Genomic DNA, 18225 nt, shown 5'->3' with positions numbered 1-18225 from the left:
AATACAGCAATAGCAACAATAACAATAATATGAATTGCCGTCTGTTTTAACGATGAGTACCCAAGTGTTCAGTTAACTGAATTATTTGCTCTTGAATTAATTTGTAAGTGGCTGAGTATTCCACAAAGTTGTGTACTGTTACTGTAATCGTCAGACTAAATTAGTGACACAGTCTGTGACACGGTTGAACTCTCTGAATTAAAGGTACAATCCATCAAATGGCCTTCTATACAATCCCTGTTTATGTAGTTTTACTCACAAGACTTCAGATGGTTCCAGGTTAATATTTCATGCAACAAATCTTGTGGTACAGAATAAAGGCGGCTTGCTGGCAGAATCGTTAGCACGCCGAGCAAAATGCTTAGGGGCTTTTTGTCCATCTTTACAATCTGAGGTCACCTTTGCTTTTCATCCTCTGAGGCTGATAAAATAAGTGCCAGTTGAGCACTGGGGTTGATGCAATCGTCTTAGCCTTTCCCCAAAATTGATGACGTTGTGCCAAAATTTGAAACCATTGTTAAGGCGAAGAGCTGATAGAATCGTTAACACGCGAGCAAAATTCTTAGCGGCATTTCCTCCTTCTTTAAGTTCTGACTTCAAATTCCGCTGAGGTCACCTTCACCTTTCAACCTTTCAGATCGATAAAAATAAGTACCTGTTGAGCACTGGGGTCGATGTATTCGACTTACCCCTTCCCCCGAAACTGTTGGCTTCGTGCCAAAATTTGAAACCAATCTTATGTGACTGTGTGGTAAGAAGTTTGCATCCCAACCACAAGGTTTCGGGTTCAGTCTCACTGCTTGGCACCTTGAGCAAGTGTCTTCTACTATAGCCCCTACAAAGCCTTATGAGTAGATTTAGTAGACAGAAATTGAAAGAAACCCGCGCGCGCGCGTGTGTGTTACTGTCTCCTTGCCTTGACACTGCGTGAATGTTGTAAGTGAACGTTACTGTTATGCAAAGGATATCCTTCGTTTCCAATTTTCCGTTAAAACATGTCTGATCATGGGGAAATATTACCTTACTTGTAAACAAGTAAAGGTTAGTGACAGGAAGGGAAATCAGCCTCAGCAATTACCGTCCGATCCATGCCAGTGTGGAAAAGTTGACGTCAAAACGATGATCATCATCACCATCATCATGATCATTGTGAATCTCATGGTGTGTTCAAATCTTTTGTGTTTTGGATACGTGATGAAAAGCACTCCAAATAAGGACTGATTCAAGATAGAAAGGACTCCTTGGTTCTGCCACAGACCAACCTCTCTACTGCTGATGTCATGATAAATACACTTACTCTCTACTGTAAAGTAGGTCAGATGTTTCAAAATCCGTTCAGCACATGCAAGCGTGAAAATTAAAAACATAAAGACAATGATGATGATAATAATGACGACGATGGCCTGTCAATAACAACATATTTCTGCAAACTCTATTTTCTTTCTTCTATTTGAAAAAAGGAATCTTTCCCGAAATATTATTGGATCATTATCTAGCCTCTGTAAAGTAATGCAATATTTTTTTCTCTTTGTTTTCATTTATTGACATCACCTCAATATTTTATCAACTTCTTACTCGGCATTGCTCAAAAGCTTTTCCAAACGTTTATATAATATTACTATTACTCTCTCCCTTTTTATTGTTTCTTGTAGTAGTCTCACTAGAAATATAGAATCTATGTTTATTAACTTCCAGATCAGCTGTAATTAAAGGACTGACACATAATCACATTTATTTCTGGCTGTCACCATTCATATTTGTTGTGCAGCCTTCTCTATTTAACATGTCAGAATGTTTGACTGCTATTTCTGCAGTTCGACTGCTATTTCTGCAGTTCGACTGCTATTTCTGGCATACGACTGTATTCAATGTGTTTATGCAACTTGGTAAAAAACGCATTTTATCCAAGGAAACCTTATCCAGAACTACCTTCGCTAAAACACTTCATTTTGGAGTCACACTGTGTCTCCTTAAGCCTTTGTAGCAGTCAATGATGACGAAAATTATGGTGATGATGATGATGATTGTGATGATAATATAGCAATGACAATAATGATGATGATGAAAATTATGGTGATGATACACACAACATTGGCTACAAAACTTTTCTACATTACCTGGTTAATAAACAAACCAAAATGTAAGGAGAAATTCCAGTTACTCAATCAAGACCTATGAGATAATTTAGTCCAACATACTCTTGAAAGACAGGATGGTTTTGGTTAGAATATTCTTGATTACAGATCTCTGTAATCTGTAAGATTAGAGCTAATCTGGGGAAAAAAACAAGACTTAACAGACATACAGACTGTTTTAAAAGAAGTTAAACACAAATATTCTGAAGATAGGATTTATAAACATTTATTTTTTTTTAAATTTTCAATGGCCATAGATAAAATAAACAATTTATATTGTCTTATATAATAACAAGTATAAAAGAAAAGACAATATCAGTGGATTTATACACAAGTTGTTGATTTGAGAAAGAGAGAGAGAGACAAACAGACAGAGAAGAAGAAAGAGAGACAAACAGACAGAGAAGAAGAAAGAGAGAGAGACAAACAGACAGAGAAGAAGAAAGAGAGACAGACATCTACTTATTAGTAGAGAGACAGCTATGTAATGTATTACATTGGAGAGAGAGAGAGAGAGAGCACTATATTTCTGAGTGTAGAAAAAGCTAGCCTGTCAAGACAAAGGAAAACAGACGAAAAAATGTTAGATTTTAAAAGTTTCTTAACAAGTAAGAAACAGGTAAGGATTTGGTTATTTGAAGGAATGGTGTAGACAGTGAGGGGGACTTGACTATAAAAGGATTTCCCAATAACAGTTATTAAAAAAAAGTCGTTTCTAACATAGGTACAAAGCCAGAAATTTGGAGAGAGAGTGGGGTTAGTTGATTAAATTAACCCCAGTACATAACTGGTATTTTTATTTTATAGAGCTCTGAAAGAATGAAAAGCAATGTTCACCTTAGCATGATTTGAACTCTGAAATATAAAGAATCAGAACAAATACTGCAAGGTATTCTGTCCTACACTTTAATGATAATAATTAATATTAAGGATGATTAATGATAATAATTATTATAAAACAGAAAGACCACCAATAATAGTGAATTACATAAGGTGATAAAAATAAACAAACCTGAACAAAATAAACATACAAATCATACCATAGCTCACAGTTTTACATACAATTTCCCCTCCCCTTCACTGCCACAAAAAATAACCTTGCAAGACACACAATAATAATAGTTTCTACCAGTATACTCTATAAAGAGGCTGGCATTAGGAAGATCATTCAGCTGTAGAAACAAACTCAAAGGACAAATACAAGCACCTAATGTTTGGGAGGTGACTTAGACCACAGTAATTGCCCCAAAAAGTGCCAGCATGGAAAGTGGATGTAGAACTCAAGTGGATGAGAAGATCAGTCTTTTGGCAGACGGGACATTTTGTGAGCACCAGAAAGAACAAAGGACACCTGAATTGAGAATTGATGTGGGGAAGGAGGCAACAGAAGTCATTGCTCACTCAACCTTTTGTCATGGAAGCTGAATGGGACAAATAATGTCATTATTTTCTAAATTTGCTAGATATCAAAAGAAACTCTTAAAATTAAATAATTATTTTGCAATAATGACTTATTTTTCCAATAATGATCAACAGAAAATATTGATCTGAGTCAAATCACTTGAAAAATATTGCATTGTTTTGGTTATAAATGTTATAAAAACCATGTCAAACTCACAGTTACAAAACAGATTTACATTTTGTTGGCATTTCTGGTTTATTTCTAATTCATTTGTAGCAATTAATTACCAGCCTGCAGCCACAACAATTATAAGTGATATTTGAAATTTTGAATGCCACAATGTGATCATAGCAAAAGTAAAAAAAAAAAGGAAAAGAATGAGATTCTAGTCTCAAGAGATCTGCCAGTACTTCAGACCAAACAACTTCAGCATTTATTTTATTATTTGTGCTTCCCATTGCCAGGAAGGACAACCAACAAGACCTCTAAGTGTAAATGTAATTTTTACATTTTTTTTCACTCTGTTCACAATAATATAAATTTGAAAAGAAACAATATGACTATTTAAATTAATGACTAGATGCTCTTATTTCTTAAACATTTTTTGTGAAAATTATGGTCCCATATTACAGCAAAATATGTTTTTTCATGCCCTTCATTCTATAACAAGTAACTATATATCAATTATATTATTGTGGAAGTAAGTTGGACAAATCCCAACCAATTAGGTGCTGTCCTACCAGTCCACCTGCCTCACTGAATGCATGGAACTTAGAAATAGAACCTGCCTGCAACATGCATGACATGAAGGCAAAAGAAGAAACCATCATCCAGATTAGGATGCTAGAATGTAAATACCATGACTACTGGACTATGAGATAATCTCCTGAAGACAAATGATATACAAAAGACTGCAGTGGTTAACCACAAACTGCTAAAATTTCAAGTGAACATTGCATCACTACAAGGGACATGCCTTGCAGAAACAGGAACCCTACAAAAAAGAGTTTAGATAAGACTAGAGAGCAAGGTGGAATCTAGCAAGAGGAACCAAGCAGACTGTGCCTACAAAAGGCACAAAGCACAAAGGACATCTATTGCAGACTGGAGTGGCAGTCTACAAAGCCCAAGACGAATTCTAAACATCACAAGGACAAACTGAGTTACCAATGAGATTCTGGCAGATACTCAGCCACCTCATCCTATCAAAACAATGACACCTCCACTGGTTGGGCCATATACACCTGATATCCGAAAGAAAGATCCCAAAAGACCTTTTTGTACGGTGAACTGGCTTCTGGCATGAGAACACAAGGGCAACGTTTTTGTTTCAAAGATGTCTGCAAGAGTGACATGAAATCTCTTTCCACAAATGGTGAAAAGTGGAAGGACATTGCTGGTGATGGTTCCTACAAGAGATGGAATTGGACACAAGTTTATAAAGGGCAGAGGAGAGGCTGAGGTTGAAGTTTGCTAATGAAGAAAAGCAAATTTGATGGAAAAACACAACACCAAAACAAAACTAGCAGAATGCACCTTCAAGTGCAGTCACTGCAGCCAAGACTGACACACAAGGGTGTATATAGTCACAGCAGACAGTGCTCTGCCAATGGGATGAAAGCAAGACTTTCCAAACACAGAAGCACGGTCTCACAAGATTAATGGATATCTCTATTATATAATGATAGAAGTAGCAATAGAAGAATTATTATGGATATTGTTGTTGCTATATATTTATTTTAGCAGTCTAGTAACGAATTAATTCAAATATGTATTAGTTTGAAATTATTACCCAAATCCTTCCTTGGATTCATCCTTATTCGGTCATGCAGTCACTTACTTCAAAGTGTTAAATAAGTTATTCACCAAGAAATGTTTATAGTTGCTGTAAACATGTTACTCAGGAATGTTTTAAACATAATATTGATGTCCTTTAAGTATTCAATTACTTTGCAAATCACTGACTGCATGGACTAACCTAGCACAATGAGAAGATCTTAGTTGTTTGTATCATAATTAGGCTGATTATTATTGAATATAATAAACTAATTCATAATCTAAATAATAGAATTATTAGTTAATTTGCTACAGAGGAAACATTATCATCAAAATTGGTAACTAATTTGGAACCAAATTCTTCTGATCAAAGAAGCACTTCTACTGTCATGGCCTCACCGATTCAAAGTTTGAGGTGAATATGAAGATTTCTCACCAAATCTCAGGACAATGGGTATGAGTAAAAGACATAAATTTGTACCTTCTTGGTTCTTATTTACTTGCTTATGTTATAGTCATAGTAAAATTAGGGGACTGAGAGGTTAGCATTCAGCAATGAGTAAACTGCAAATGGATTTAATAAATGGGGAAATAAAAGAACAGCTTAAAGAGAATGAAAATAGTGACATACACGAGCAGACACCAACCAAGTAGAGAGTAAAACATTTACTGAGTATTATTTCAAAAGAAGAAATAAAATTACTCTATAGAATGAAACCATTACTTCAAGAGAACATTATAGCATAGAGGAAATGACATTATGTACAAAAATATATGTATACCAAAACAGACAAAAGGGGTTAGGATGGTTACTAATGGAGTATGAGTGCTTTCAAAATGATATGTGGTATAAATAACAAGTTTTTGTTCTGGCTTCTCAAAGAAATTCAGTTTCAGAACTGAAAGTATTGCCATAGTTTATTGAACAACTGTAATTTAATATCAGTTATCACTTTGAAATATCTGGAAACTTCTGCAGATGCATGCCTTGCTTAAAGGAACAGAGCTCAGCTGCTCTAATTAGCAATGTGAATAACATCAATATCTAATGCAGCCTTGATAAAACTAAAGTTGTGAGTTCAACTTCTGAAGGTATTTCTTTCATGAAATGTTTAGCCAAAGCCATACAAACTGATGGAAAGAATTAAAAACATTTTGCATTTATATGATGTTAAGTGTGTTTTTACTTATATAAATTACGTGCACATGGAGTTTTGTGAGGATGAGTCTGTGATCTGTCCAGCATTTGTCTCTAACTATCACATATCACTGTCGAAGAGGAAACCCCGAAGGCTGTTGACAAGTTCACATACCTTGGCAGCACACTCTCCAGACCAGTGAACATTGACAATGAGGTTGACACAAGCATTGCCAAGGAAAGCTCAGCATTCAGGTGGCGACATGAATCAGTGCAGAAGAGAGAAATTAGGCTAACCACTAAGTTGGTGTACCAAGCAGTTGTATTGCCTACTCTACTGTACACCTATGAGACATGAACATTTTATGAATGCCATCCCAAAAAGCTAAACCACTTCCACATGAACTGCCTGAGGAAGCTTCTGAAAATTATCTGGCAAGACAAGGTGTCAGACACTGAGGTCCTCTCTCAAGCTGATTTGTCAAACATCTACACACTGCCAAGGAGAGCCCAATTCAGGTGAGTAGGCCACCTTGTTTAAATGCCTGATACATGCCTCCCCAAGAGACTGTCCTACTGTAGAACAGAAAACTGGAAGAAGGCAAGTATATGCAGAGTGGACAAAAAAAGTGCTTTGAGGACTTTCCATTTACAACCCTTTAATAAACAAGTCTTTCAAGGGACACATGAGAAAGGAGTGGGATAACTGGATGCAGGTCCCGCAATATGAACTGACACCAGCAGGCTGTATGAAGAAGCCAACATCTTCCCAGGCAGCCCACTGGGTGAAACATTCGTGGGAAGCAGTAAAAAACTGAAACAATTATAAATGGTTTCAAAAAATGTGGCATCAGTAACACCCAAAATGGCACTGAAGATGATTCTTTATATAACAATAATGACACATCTGATTCTGAAAATAACAACTCCTCTGAGGAATGCAAGGAAGCTGATGAATTCCAGGAACTTGAGGAAAATGACAGCCAGGAACTGAATGAGGATGACAGCAATCATGACCTTTTCGGATTTTAAAGTGGGGTCAAAAGTTACTAATGAGCTTATTGTATCTTGATATTTTGGTTATTATGTATTGGCAGGTTTTGATAAGATTTCTTCTTACAAATAAAGTGGCAATAGCAAAGAATGTTAATATGAAAAAAATTTAAATATAACAAACACTGATAAAATATGTTCAATAAATAAAATATCAGTGCAAAAAAATAATGAACCGTGCAGATGAGGCTATGGTCATAGCATTACCTGGCATTCACTGCAAACACTTGCAGTAGAAACACAACCAGAAAAGTTATCATTTTACAAGTAGTGGCAGTAATGAAGAAAGTTAACAATATAAAATAAAAATAGATAAAAAAAATTATGAAAGTAGTACGCTAAATATCAGAAAATAAAGTAATGAACAATGAAGCTGAGGTCACAGCCATATCAGAGTCAAGACATTGACAGACAATAAAGGTATGGCTCACAATCAAAACAATTCGTTGTTGCATCCTGGCTCTCTTCCCAATAATATGGAACAGATATTGTAATCTGTGTTCACTGAATGTTCTGCTGCACAAATAACCTTAAATATAAGGTTTCACAGCAGACATGGGCTGAACTCAGTCTCAGGCCTATCGCTGAAGCAGGCTCTACAAAATTCCCCTAACCGTAATTTTATTCATCTTCATTGAGGGTAAGGCCAAAAAAATGTGTGCCAAACCATTTAAAATACATGAGAAGAGACAACATAAAGGAACTTAACAGTAATAAAAGATATGGTTTAGTGAGTAAATAACATGCACTACGACAAGGCATGGGGCATACCAGGATATTCTGAAATATTTTAAATGTTTCACAAAGCTGAGACAATGATAAAACAGTGAAGCCATAGGAAAACTTGCACAATACCCAGTACTTTTCCAAGGTATACAGGTGTGGATTAAGCAGTAACCAGTTGCTGTACAATTTTTGTTTTGGGTAGCAAACAACAATATAAACTGTTCAGACCACACCACTTCTGTGACCTCCACCATGCCACTGAGCACGTCACTAACCCTTATTTTAGTTAACTTTGTCCTAACCCTTATTTTGGCTGTTTGTCCTAAGCCTTACTTAGGCTAACCCTTACACTGGCTAACCATTTATGTGGACCCTGTCCCCTATTATGACACTCCGCATGTGTCCGTTCATCCTATGGAAAAAAGCCATAAATTTCTCTTACATATAATTACATTTTCCTGCATACTCCATGTTAATTTCAAGGTGTGTCCTATATGCTGGTGCATCTTATATGCCACAAAATACAGTAAATAAAGAGAACATATTTATTAAAAAGTACAAACTACGCCTGAATATGAACATATAACCAATTCTGGAGTTCGTAAATATTTTAATTCATGAACACATAACCAACTTTGTATATATTTTATTTCATTATTTCAATTCATCAATTTATAACTTCATAATATAATCACTGTAAATTTAACCTCCCAAAAATGTACACTGCAAAAAGTGCAATTACCACCCCTGTCTTCAATAATTAACATCACCAATTACCTTCTCATAGATTTATTTACATTCTGGTTCATTTACAAAGACTCTCATGCAAACAACATGAACTAAAAACGTCTTAAGATACTATGAATTTGCAATGTTTTCACCAAATTTCCAGTTGTGATTAGCAAAACATGAAACTAGTAGACTATATAAATATTCTATCTTATAAAATATATAAAAAATATATATAAATTGTGTGCATTTTCCTTCTTTTGTTATAATTTTTCTGACAACTCACCACGTGGGGAAAAATCTCTTCAACAAAACTCTTTACTATATATATATATATATATATATATATATATTTGCCCCAACTCTCTTTTCCTTTGTATTTTGCTGCTACTCTCAGTCATGCTTTTGCTGTGGATTGCTCCTCTAAGATATATGTGAGGCACTGAATTTCTAATCATCTCTTCAACTTGCATCAATTTACTGCCTATTTGAAAGGTTTTCAGTCTCTTATTCATGACCTTTATGCAGATGATTGCAAATTAGTTGCCCATACAGCTAAAGATATGCAAATTCTCATAGATCATATTTCTGCATCTTGAAAGGCATTTGGATTCAGTATTACCTCAGACAAGACTGTCGTAATGTTCCAACCTGCACCAAAAAAGTCATAAGTGAGACCATTTATCTTCGTTGAAGAAACAATACTGAAAGTGGTAGACAAGTGTACATGGACAGCACACTCAGACATTATTGCTCCTAGGATGATGAAATATCTTTAAGGTTTCAGAAGGCAACTGATTTCTTCAGGGCTCTCGAGTCTCGTGTTTGGTACCAACATAGAATCACAAGGCAAACAATAGTTGTTGTGTATCATGTATGTGTGCTGACATCACTACTCTTGTGAGACACAAACCCTTTACAGGTATCATGTAAGGGTCCTTGAATGCTTCCATCAGAGATGTCTGAGACACATTTCTTAACATTGGCTGGTTCATGTGGTCTCCAGACACAGAGCTCTTCAGGGGAGTTGACAGCCTGAACATCGAGATGATGATGCTCAGACATCAATTACACTGGACTGGACATTTTGTTCAAATGAGTGATCAGAGGATCCCTAGGCAAATGCTATAAGTGAACTTGTTTGTGGAAAACACTCCCAGCAGAAACCAAGCCTAAGGTTTAAGGATTGTATAAAGTCCTCATTGAAGGCATGTAAAATATAGGTAGGTCAATTAGGGAAGTAATGCTTATCATTGCTACCAACAGAGGAAATGAGTAGAGGAAAGAGTAGAAATTTTTGAACAAACACACACTTTGCATGCTGAACTTAGGCGAACTGATTGAAAATACACCACCAGTGAAGTGGATGGGGGAAGTTTTGTATTCCAATTTCATGACAAAAACCTGAACATGATCACAGGTCTATATGTCTATCAAGAGCTGGGATCATTAATCACCAGCAAAACTGCATATGTAAAGTATATTAGTCACCAGCAAAACTGCATATGTAAAGTATAATTCTGTCTGTGTGCACAGTTTTCTTAATGGTCAATGGTGGTCTTCTTTGGTCACAAGTGGATAGCCATCATGTGTGTGTGTGTGTGTGTGTGTGTGTGTGTGTATACACACATACATTGTTTAATGTGGAGCAATGAAGTTATTACATAAGGACGTGACTCACAACCCAGAAGTCAAATTAATAAATTAATGCTCAAAATATATAAAATATTTATACACTGATAGAAGAAGAATATCCTGAGCAGTATGAGTTTAATTGTAATGGTGTATCTCAGTTGTACAATATGTCCCGCAATATAGAGATGACTACAAGAGTTGGCGCAAAGAAGGGTCTCCAGCATATGAATACTTCTCTAACCCATGCCAGTATGGAAAATTGGACATAAAGTGATAACTATGATGATGATTGTCAGTTGCAGAACTTATCCACAACTCATTGGCTAATTAGAGGTAACACCTACAAAGCTGAACTTAAAAGAGAAAAAATAGGAAGTCTTGAATTAAACAAACATCTCCCTTTTTGGAATTAACTTCGAAACTCCTTCAGATCAACTCAAGTTATTGTTCAATGTTAACAGTATAGAAATACAAATAATGGAAATACTGTCTGAAGATTAACTGAAAGATGATGGAATTGAAAGAACTCACAGACATCCTGAACTCGTGTTGTCTTGCAATGTTGAACTTACTTCCAACTATTGTAAAAATGTAAAATATCAGGAATCCCGTAACTGCTATCAGAACTGCAACTATCAATGCTAACAATCGACAAAATCTTTAATGCAACAACAGCAAGTAAGGAGAGCTTTAAGGAAATACATTTGTAATTTGGCTACAATACAATATGCCTCAAATCAAAGTCTATAAAAAAGAGATTCTCTGCTGCCCTGAGATAAACAAAAGTTTCACTGTGATCACTCACCTCCAACAACATCTTTGTGACAGAACATACAATTGCATGAATTCCCTCAATACATAAATGATGTTTACATAACATACTACATTTGACATGTATATAATTCCCTTATATATTACCTGTATACAATTCCATATATATATATATTAGCTGTGGATAATTCCCTATTTATTATGTGCAATATAATTTCCAATATATTAAATGTATATAATTTAATAGTTGATGATCAAAACAAGATCTTTCTTCTCACAAAAATATTTACAAACAATCCAAAACTGGACAACTTCTTATTTTGGTCAAAGGGCCACACATTTAGAGGAGATAGAAATGAGATTGTGTAACATTTATGCCTTTCTTGGAGTACTTAGGAGTACATAAACAAAACAGAATTGGCTTTGACTAAATTTCAGAGCAATAAACATTCTTTGGTTAATAATTTACAGCCGTGCTGGGTAAAATTTTATATATATTTATATATATATATTACCTGTATAGTTTTTAGTTATAAAGAAAATGGATATTTTTTTTAAGATACAAAACTGAGGAATGGGTCAGAAGTCAGAAACAGGTCTTAATATACTTGCCATCTTGATGACAAATAGACTTTTGGTTATACAATAGTGCCCTAAATAACATTTCCAGTAATAGGTTATTTTGAAGAATAGCTCTTAAACCCTGGCAAATATGTACAGTTTTTGTGCGAGAAGCAAGATAGTAACAGTTTATTACACTGGTCAGATGAACACACACACATTCACTTTTTATATATATATATATATATACACACACACACACACACACATTACAATGCACACCCACACATACGTTACATAATCATTCTGTTTTTATTTGACATGCATCATGCAGTTCTATATTGTATAATTTTTCTTGATACAATAACATAAATTGTCAAATTCTTATGGAAAATAGAAAATCCGTCGAAGGATTTGCATTGCACCAAAGCATGGTACCAACCAAAATGTAGCACCAACGAAAATATACTGCCATACAAATTTTTTTTTCTGAAGTTATAATTGTAGATTAAGCAACAACCATAGCTGAACTGCTGGTACCAAAATATCGATCACCAAAATTACCTAGAAATATAAAAATAAATAAATAAAAGACCTAGGAAAAAAAGTTATGATTATCATAAACAATGGCATTTCAATTGGATGTGAATATAGATATATGTATTCTATATGTATATATGAATACAAATATACAAGGTGATACATACATAATTACATATATGTATATATGCATACAAATATACATGTTCAATTCATGCAAGCATGGAAAATGGACATTAAATGATGATGAATGATATATCTAAATGTGCATATGTATGTATGTAGGCATGCATGTATTGTCAGTCTCTCATGAGTGCTACTGGTAACAAGGAATCCAGTACAACTGTCACAGGGTCAGGTCATCAGTGACTAAACCAGCACCCTAACTAAGCTTCCCTGATGAAGAGGGTTGCTAGAAACTCAACAGGACTGAAAACAAGACCGGTCAAAGGGACAGATAAACCTAACGTAGGTTCAACAACAATCAAGCAATAGCATGGACCCTAAAAAATCTAGAAGGTTACTCTGATATAAAACCAGATATGCAAGGAATGGAACTGAACATTATCATCATTTAAAGTCTGTTGTCCATGCTTGCATGGGTTGGATGGTTTGACCTAGCTGGCATTCTGGAAGGCTGCACCAGTCTGATTTGGCATGATTTTTCTACAGCTGGATGCTCTTCCTAACGCCAACCACTCCAAGAGTGTAATGGGTGTTTTTACATGTCACCAGCACGGATGCCATTTGTGTGACACCGGAGTGCATTTACATGATCCTGGCAAGGGTGCCAATTTGCATGACACAACTGCGATTTTGCTCAGCTTGATGGATCTTCTTCTCAAGCATGATATAATGCCAAAGGTTTGGTCACTGCCTCCGTGAGGCCCAACACTTGAAAGGAGCTCAGCCACTTTGCCTCTGTGAGGCCCAACACTCAAAAGGAACTCAGCCACTTTGCTTCTATGAGGCCCAGCACTTGAGAGGAACTCTGTCACTTTGCCTCCATCAGGTCGAACGCTCAAGAGGAACTCGGCTACTTTGCCTCCGTTGGGCCCAACACTCATAAGGAACTCAGCGACTTTGCCTCCATGAAGCCCAACATTCAAAAGATGTTCTTTATGTGCCACCAGCATGGGTGCACTTGGCTCGATGGGTCCTCTCAAGCACAGCACATTGCCAAAGGTCTCGGTCACCAGTCACTGTCTCTATGAGGCTCAAAGTCGAAGATCATGTTTCACCACCTTGTCTCATGTCTTCCTGGGTCTTCCTCTTCCACAGGTACCCTCCACAGTTAAAGACCAGCACTTTTTTACACAGCTGTCCACATACATGCGCATCACATGACCATACCAGCGCAGTTGTCTCTCTTGCACACATCTGATTCCTCTTATGCCTAACTTTTCTCTCAAGATGCTTACACTCTGTCAAACATGCACACCGACATTGCACATCCAGCGAAGTATTTCTTTCAAGCCTACGCATATCCTCGGCTGTCACAACTCATGTTTCACTGCTATGCAACATAGCTGTTTGCACACAGGCATCAAAGTCTGTCTTTCACTCTGAGAAAGAGACCCTTTGTTGTCAGCAGGGGTAGGAGCTCTCTGAACTTTGCCCAGTCTAATCTTATTCTCACAGCTACACTCTTGGAGCATCCACCTCCACTACTAACTTGGACACCTACTACCTCTAGCTTGCCCCACTGGCAGTTGATGGAGTCTATTTTCTGCACATTTTCAGCATTTATTGTACCTGTGCATCTTCCACACACAAAAGTTAGTTTACCTATTAACCTTCCACTGACGTTGTAGCACCTTTTAGGTGTCCAAAGCTTATACCAGGTGCAGCTTATAGAGTTTCTATTTACACCTTTTCTACAGATTGAGCAGGATCATCTACCTGAAGGGATTTGTGATTTGTCTGCTTTCCTACTTACTATAACTTTGGTTTTTGCTTGGTTAACTTTAAGGCCCTTTGATTCTAGACCTTGCTTCCTTCTCTAGTTCTGGTAGTGATTCAGCTATAAGAGCAAGGTCATCAGCATAAAGTAGCTCCAAGGAGCAGCCTGTCTTGAATTCCTTTGTTATTGCCTGGAGAACTATGATGAACAAGGGGGTCTGAGCACCGATCCTTGGGGAACCCCTACTAGTACCCTGAATTCTTTGCTGTACTCATTGCCCACCCTCACTTTACTGGTAGCGTCCCTGTACAAAGCTTGTACAGCTCTCACCAATCACTTGTCTATCCCTAGTTTCTGCATTGACCACCAGATAAGGGATCAGGGGACTCTGTCAAAAGCTTTCTCCAAGTCAACAAAAGCCAATTACAGATGTTTGTCTTTGGCTAGGTATTTCTCCTGCAGTTACTTTACCAAAAATATAGCATCAGTGGTGCTTCTACCTGGCACAAAACCAAATTGCATCTCATCTAGACTTTCTCCCTAATTAGTTGACTCTCCTTGATGACTCTCCCTGCAACTTTCATCACTTGATCCAACAATTTGATACCTCTGTAATTATTTCTATCTAAGGCATTACCTTTACTTTTATAGCAGTTGACTATGGCGCTACTACACCAGTCATTGGGGATTTTTTTGCTTGCATTTGAGATCATGGCGCTGTCACACTCCTAAGCCTGTTACCTGGCACCGAGTATCTTGCCCTGGCTTGTCTCTAGATCATGTCAATTAAGTGGAAAGGGTTTGTGAGGTGTTGTGCATGCATTATTGGACGTAAAATTTTAGGCTGTGCAATTGCCAGTGAGATGAATTTCCGATGCCTGGTCGAGTAGGAGGGTACCACAGTGAGCATGGAAGCTGCAGATGCAAACACAGGTGGGTGCAATAACCTCATGCATAGGTATTGCTAACATTTTGCATGGGCAATGGTCAGTGATGGTCTTTCTAAGTCACGAGGAGTCAGCCATCATGAACGTATGCCCGTACGTACGTATTTGGATATGTACGTGTAAAATGTCACATAACCTGGATCACCCAGACCATGAGGACAGGTTCCCCTCTCTCAACGGTCGACCGATTATAACAGGATCATGCTCAGAACAGGGGCCTTTTACACGTAACATTTTTACCACTCTCACCCAACTTTCAAAGAATTTACTAAGAAGGCAGTATTACCCTCTCCGTTCAATCTATAACCAAAATTGTCAGAACTTTAAGAATGCAAAACGAAAACGAGGTCAAAGGATTAAACCAAGGGAAATTACTCAGAAATTAAATCATTTGAGTTATGTCCCTTATATTGTTTACTCAAAAAAGCAAAGTAGAAATGTAGGTTTATTTAATGAGTCAACATTGAATATGCAAACCTATAATAAACAGCGTTCTAGTCGTGTCCATCTAAGTAACTGCAGTCTTTATGCGGTAGTCCGATTCACAGAGATTTCCAAAAGTATACTATTATGAACTAAATCCTACCAATCATAAACATACTTTTGTTTAGCCCAAGGTCAGCCTGATAGTGTCCATTTTTTTATAGGCTGTAGAGTGTAATTTGAGAGAGGTTTGGCTGCTATTACTGTGTAGAGGCTGTTTGCTTGCTCGAAATGATCACAGCTGGAAGACTTTCAATAATAAGTGTGTTGAATCAAGGTTGGGTTTCTCGGTACCTATACCTCCCTTAAAATTATGCTATGAGACAATATCAGAAATAGAAGGGGCCATTACAATGTAGGATCTTACATTTAATGCAATGAGCAGAAAAACTTCTATTAGCGGTTACCCAATTAACGGGCAAAATTTCCCGTTAGAAGTGTTTAAAATTTTAAGAAGGATAACTCTGATAAAATTGAGTAAATAAAGATGAAGTAGATTAATGATGGACTGTGTCATATTCCCTAACTTTCTAACAAAAATCTCTACATTATAAGTTTGATATTTCTTTTGTACAACACACAGACACATCCTGATGCTCTGTCTATAATCAATTACCATAGATTCGACAATATGACTTGCTGTAAGATTAATAGTATTAAGATAGTAAACTGATTTATGATCAATGTTTATGATAACCTTCTGACATTGTGACATTTCTATAGAAAACACCAACTACTTTCTTTATGAGCTCTTTAACCTCAGGTCAGATCAGATTGAAAAGAACCATAATCAAAAATGTCCAAGCCAGGACCATTCTCTCTTTTTTAAGATATAGTGTATCTTTCAGTTTAAGACTGTAGAGTGTGATTTTAGGGTGATTTGGCTGCAATTTCTTGTAAATAAACTTGCTGCATAGATGCTCATTCTTTAATTCAACACATTATGAGCTGTCACTGGTTCCACTCAATGTTTTTCTTATTCCAAATATATCATCTGCTCCTCTATGTGGTATGAAGAGAATGTTGAGGTCAATAGATCATTTTTGGGAACACTGACTAAAACATATTAAAATGTTAAGATAGAACGTAACTTGACAGCATGACATTGAGAGAAATGTAAAACTTACAACTATAACTATTTTCTATCAGATTATGTTTCTCACAGACTATATGAGACCAAATGGTGTAGCTCTGCAACTCCATCCAGTTTAGTACATAATACAGAAAAGTGACAAAGACGTGTAATAGGCACTCTGTTGGTTATGACAAGGGTTCCAGTTAATCTGATCAACGTGAGAGACTGCTCATGAAATTAACGTGCAAGTGACTGAACACTCCACAAACACACGTACATGTAGAAACCTATGAGAACAATCAATTCTATCAATACTTCAACTTACCAAGACCTGGTAATATGTGGAACTTTTCATTAACTTCTTTATCAACAGCTGTTGTCACTATTTTCACCTTGGGGAATGCATATGCAATGGAATGAACACCTGTAATAGAGAATTAGAAAACTGAAGGATATAGAATTTCCATATATATATATATATATATATATATATATATATATCACTCTAAATTGATGGAACTTGTGGAAGAGGGATACCCAGGAAGACATGGGATGAAGTACAGAAGAACAACCTCAGGACAACCTTATGGAGGAGATGACAAAGGAATGAGATATCTGGTGCTTTACGGTACTCAAGAAGGCCCATTGTCCACAGCAGCAATGTTAATGTCACTCCACCTGATGAAAAGGATTGGTCTGCAAAAGCCATGAGCCAGTGCCATACAAAAAGCATTCATGTTAGTGTCACATTAGAAGCATCTAGTACACACAGTAAAGTGGTTGGCATTAGGAAGGGCATTCAGCCATAAAAACCAAGCCAAATCAGACTGGCGCCTGGTGCAATTCTTCTGATTGCCAGCTCTGCTCAAACGTTCCAATCCATGCCAGCATGGAAAACAGTCATACATGCCAGCATGGAAAACAGACATACATATTTTTCACTTCACTCTGTCCCTTTTTTTCTCGTCCCTCCCTAATTCTTCTATCCCTCTGCCTCTACCACTCTTTCTTCTCTCTCTACGTGAGCGGTGTTCGGCCAAGCCTGACCTCTCTTTCTTGGTTCGACTACCATCCGTGCAACATCTATATTCCTTCCCATGCCTGTCATCTCTTATGTCCCTAGTGCTGTTAACTTAGTTTTTCCTTGGGGCTGGCCAGATTGGAGCAGTTTTGAGTATAACCAGCCAAAACTGCAAAGATAATCTGGAACTCGGTTGACGAAAGAAAATTCCGAATGATCCGTCCTTGATTTTACTTGTCCCTTTTTGTATCATCTAACTCTCTGGATGTTTTGTTGTCGCTTGTTGTGTTCTTGTCCCATTTTTGTATTCTTTTATATATATATATATAT

General features: G+C 36.7%; 1 protein-coding gene across 3 annotated transcripts in view; it reads right to left on the bottom strand.

The window, feature by feature from the left end:
* Positions 1-8861: 8861 nt before the first annotated feature.
* Positions 8862-18225, bottom strand: part of LOC106872061 (uridine-cytidine kinase-like 1) — a 59504-nt gene continuing 50140 nt past the window's right edge. For all 3 annotated transcript variants that reach the window (XM_014918907.2, XM_014918909.2, XM_014918908.2), the window contains exons 14-15: positions 17200-17298; positions 8862-12490 (exon numbers count right to left, since the gene is read on the bottom strand). In XM_014918907.2, the coding sequence (XP_014774393.1) occupies positions 12435-12490; positions 17200-17298 (155 nt within the window). In that variant the 3' untranslated portion in view covers positions 8862-12434. The remainder of the gene's footprint in view (positions 12491-17199; positions 17299-18225) is intronic.

This window comes from Octopus bimaculoides, chromosome 13 (assembly GCF_001194135.2).
Source record: "Octopus bimaculoides isolate UCB-OBI-ISO-001 chromosome 13, ASM119413v2, whole genome shotgun sequence".
Classification (NCBI taxonomy): Eukaryota; Metazoa; Mollusca; class Cephalopoda; order Octopoda; family Octopodidae; genus Octopus; species Octopus bimaculoides.
This window is presented reverse-complemented; position numbering and strand designations above follow the sequence as displayed.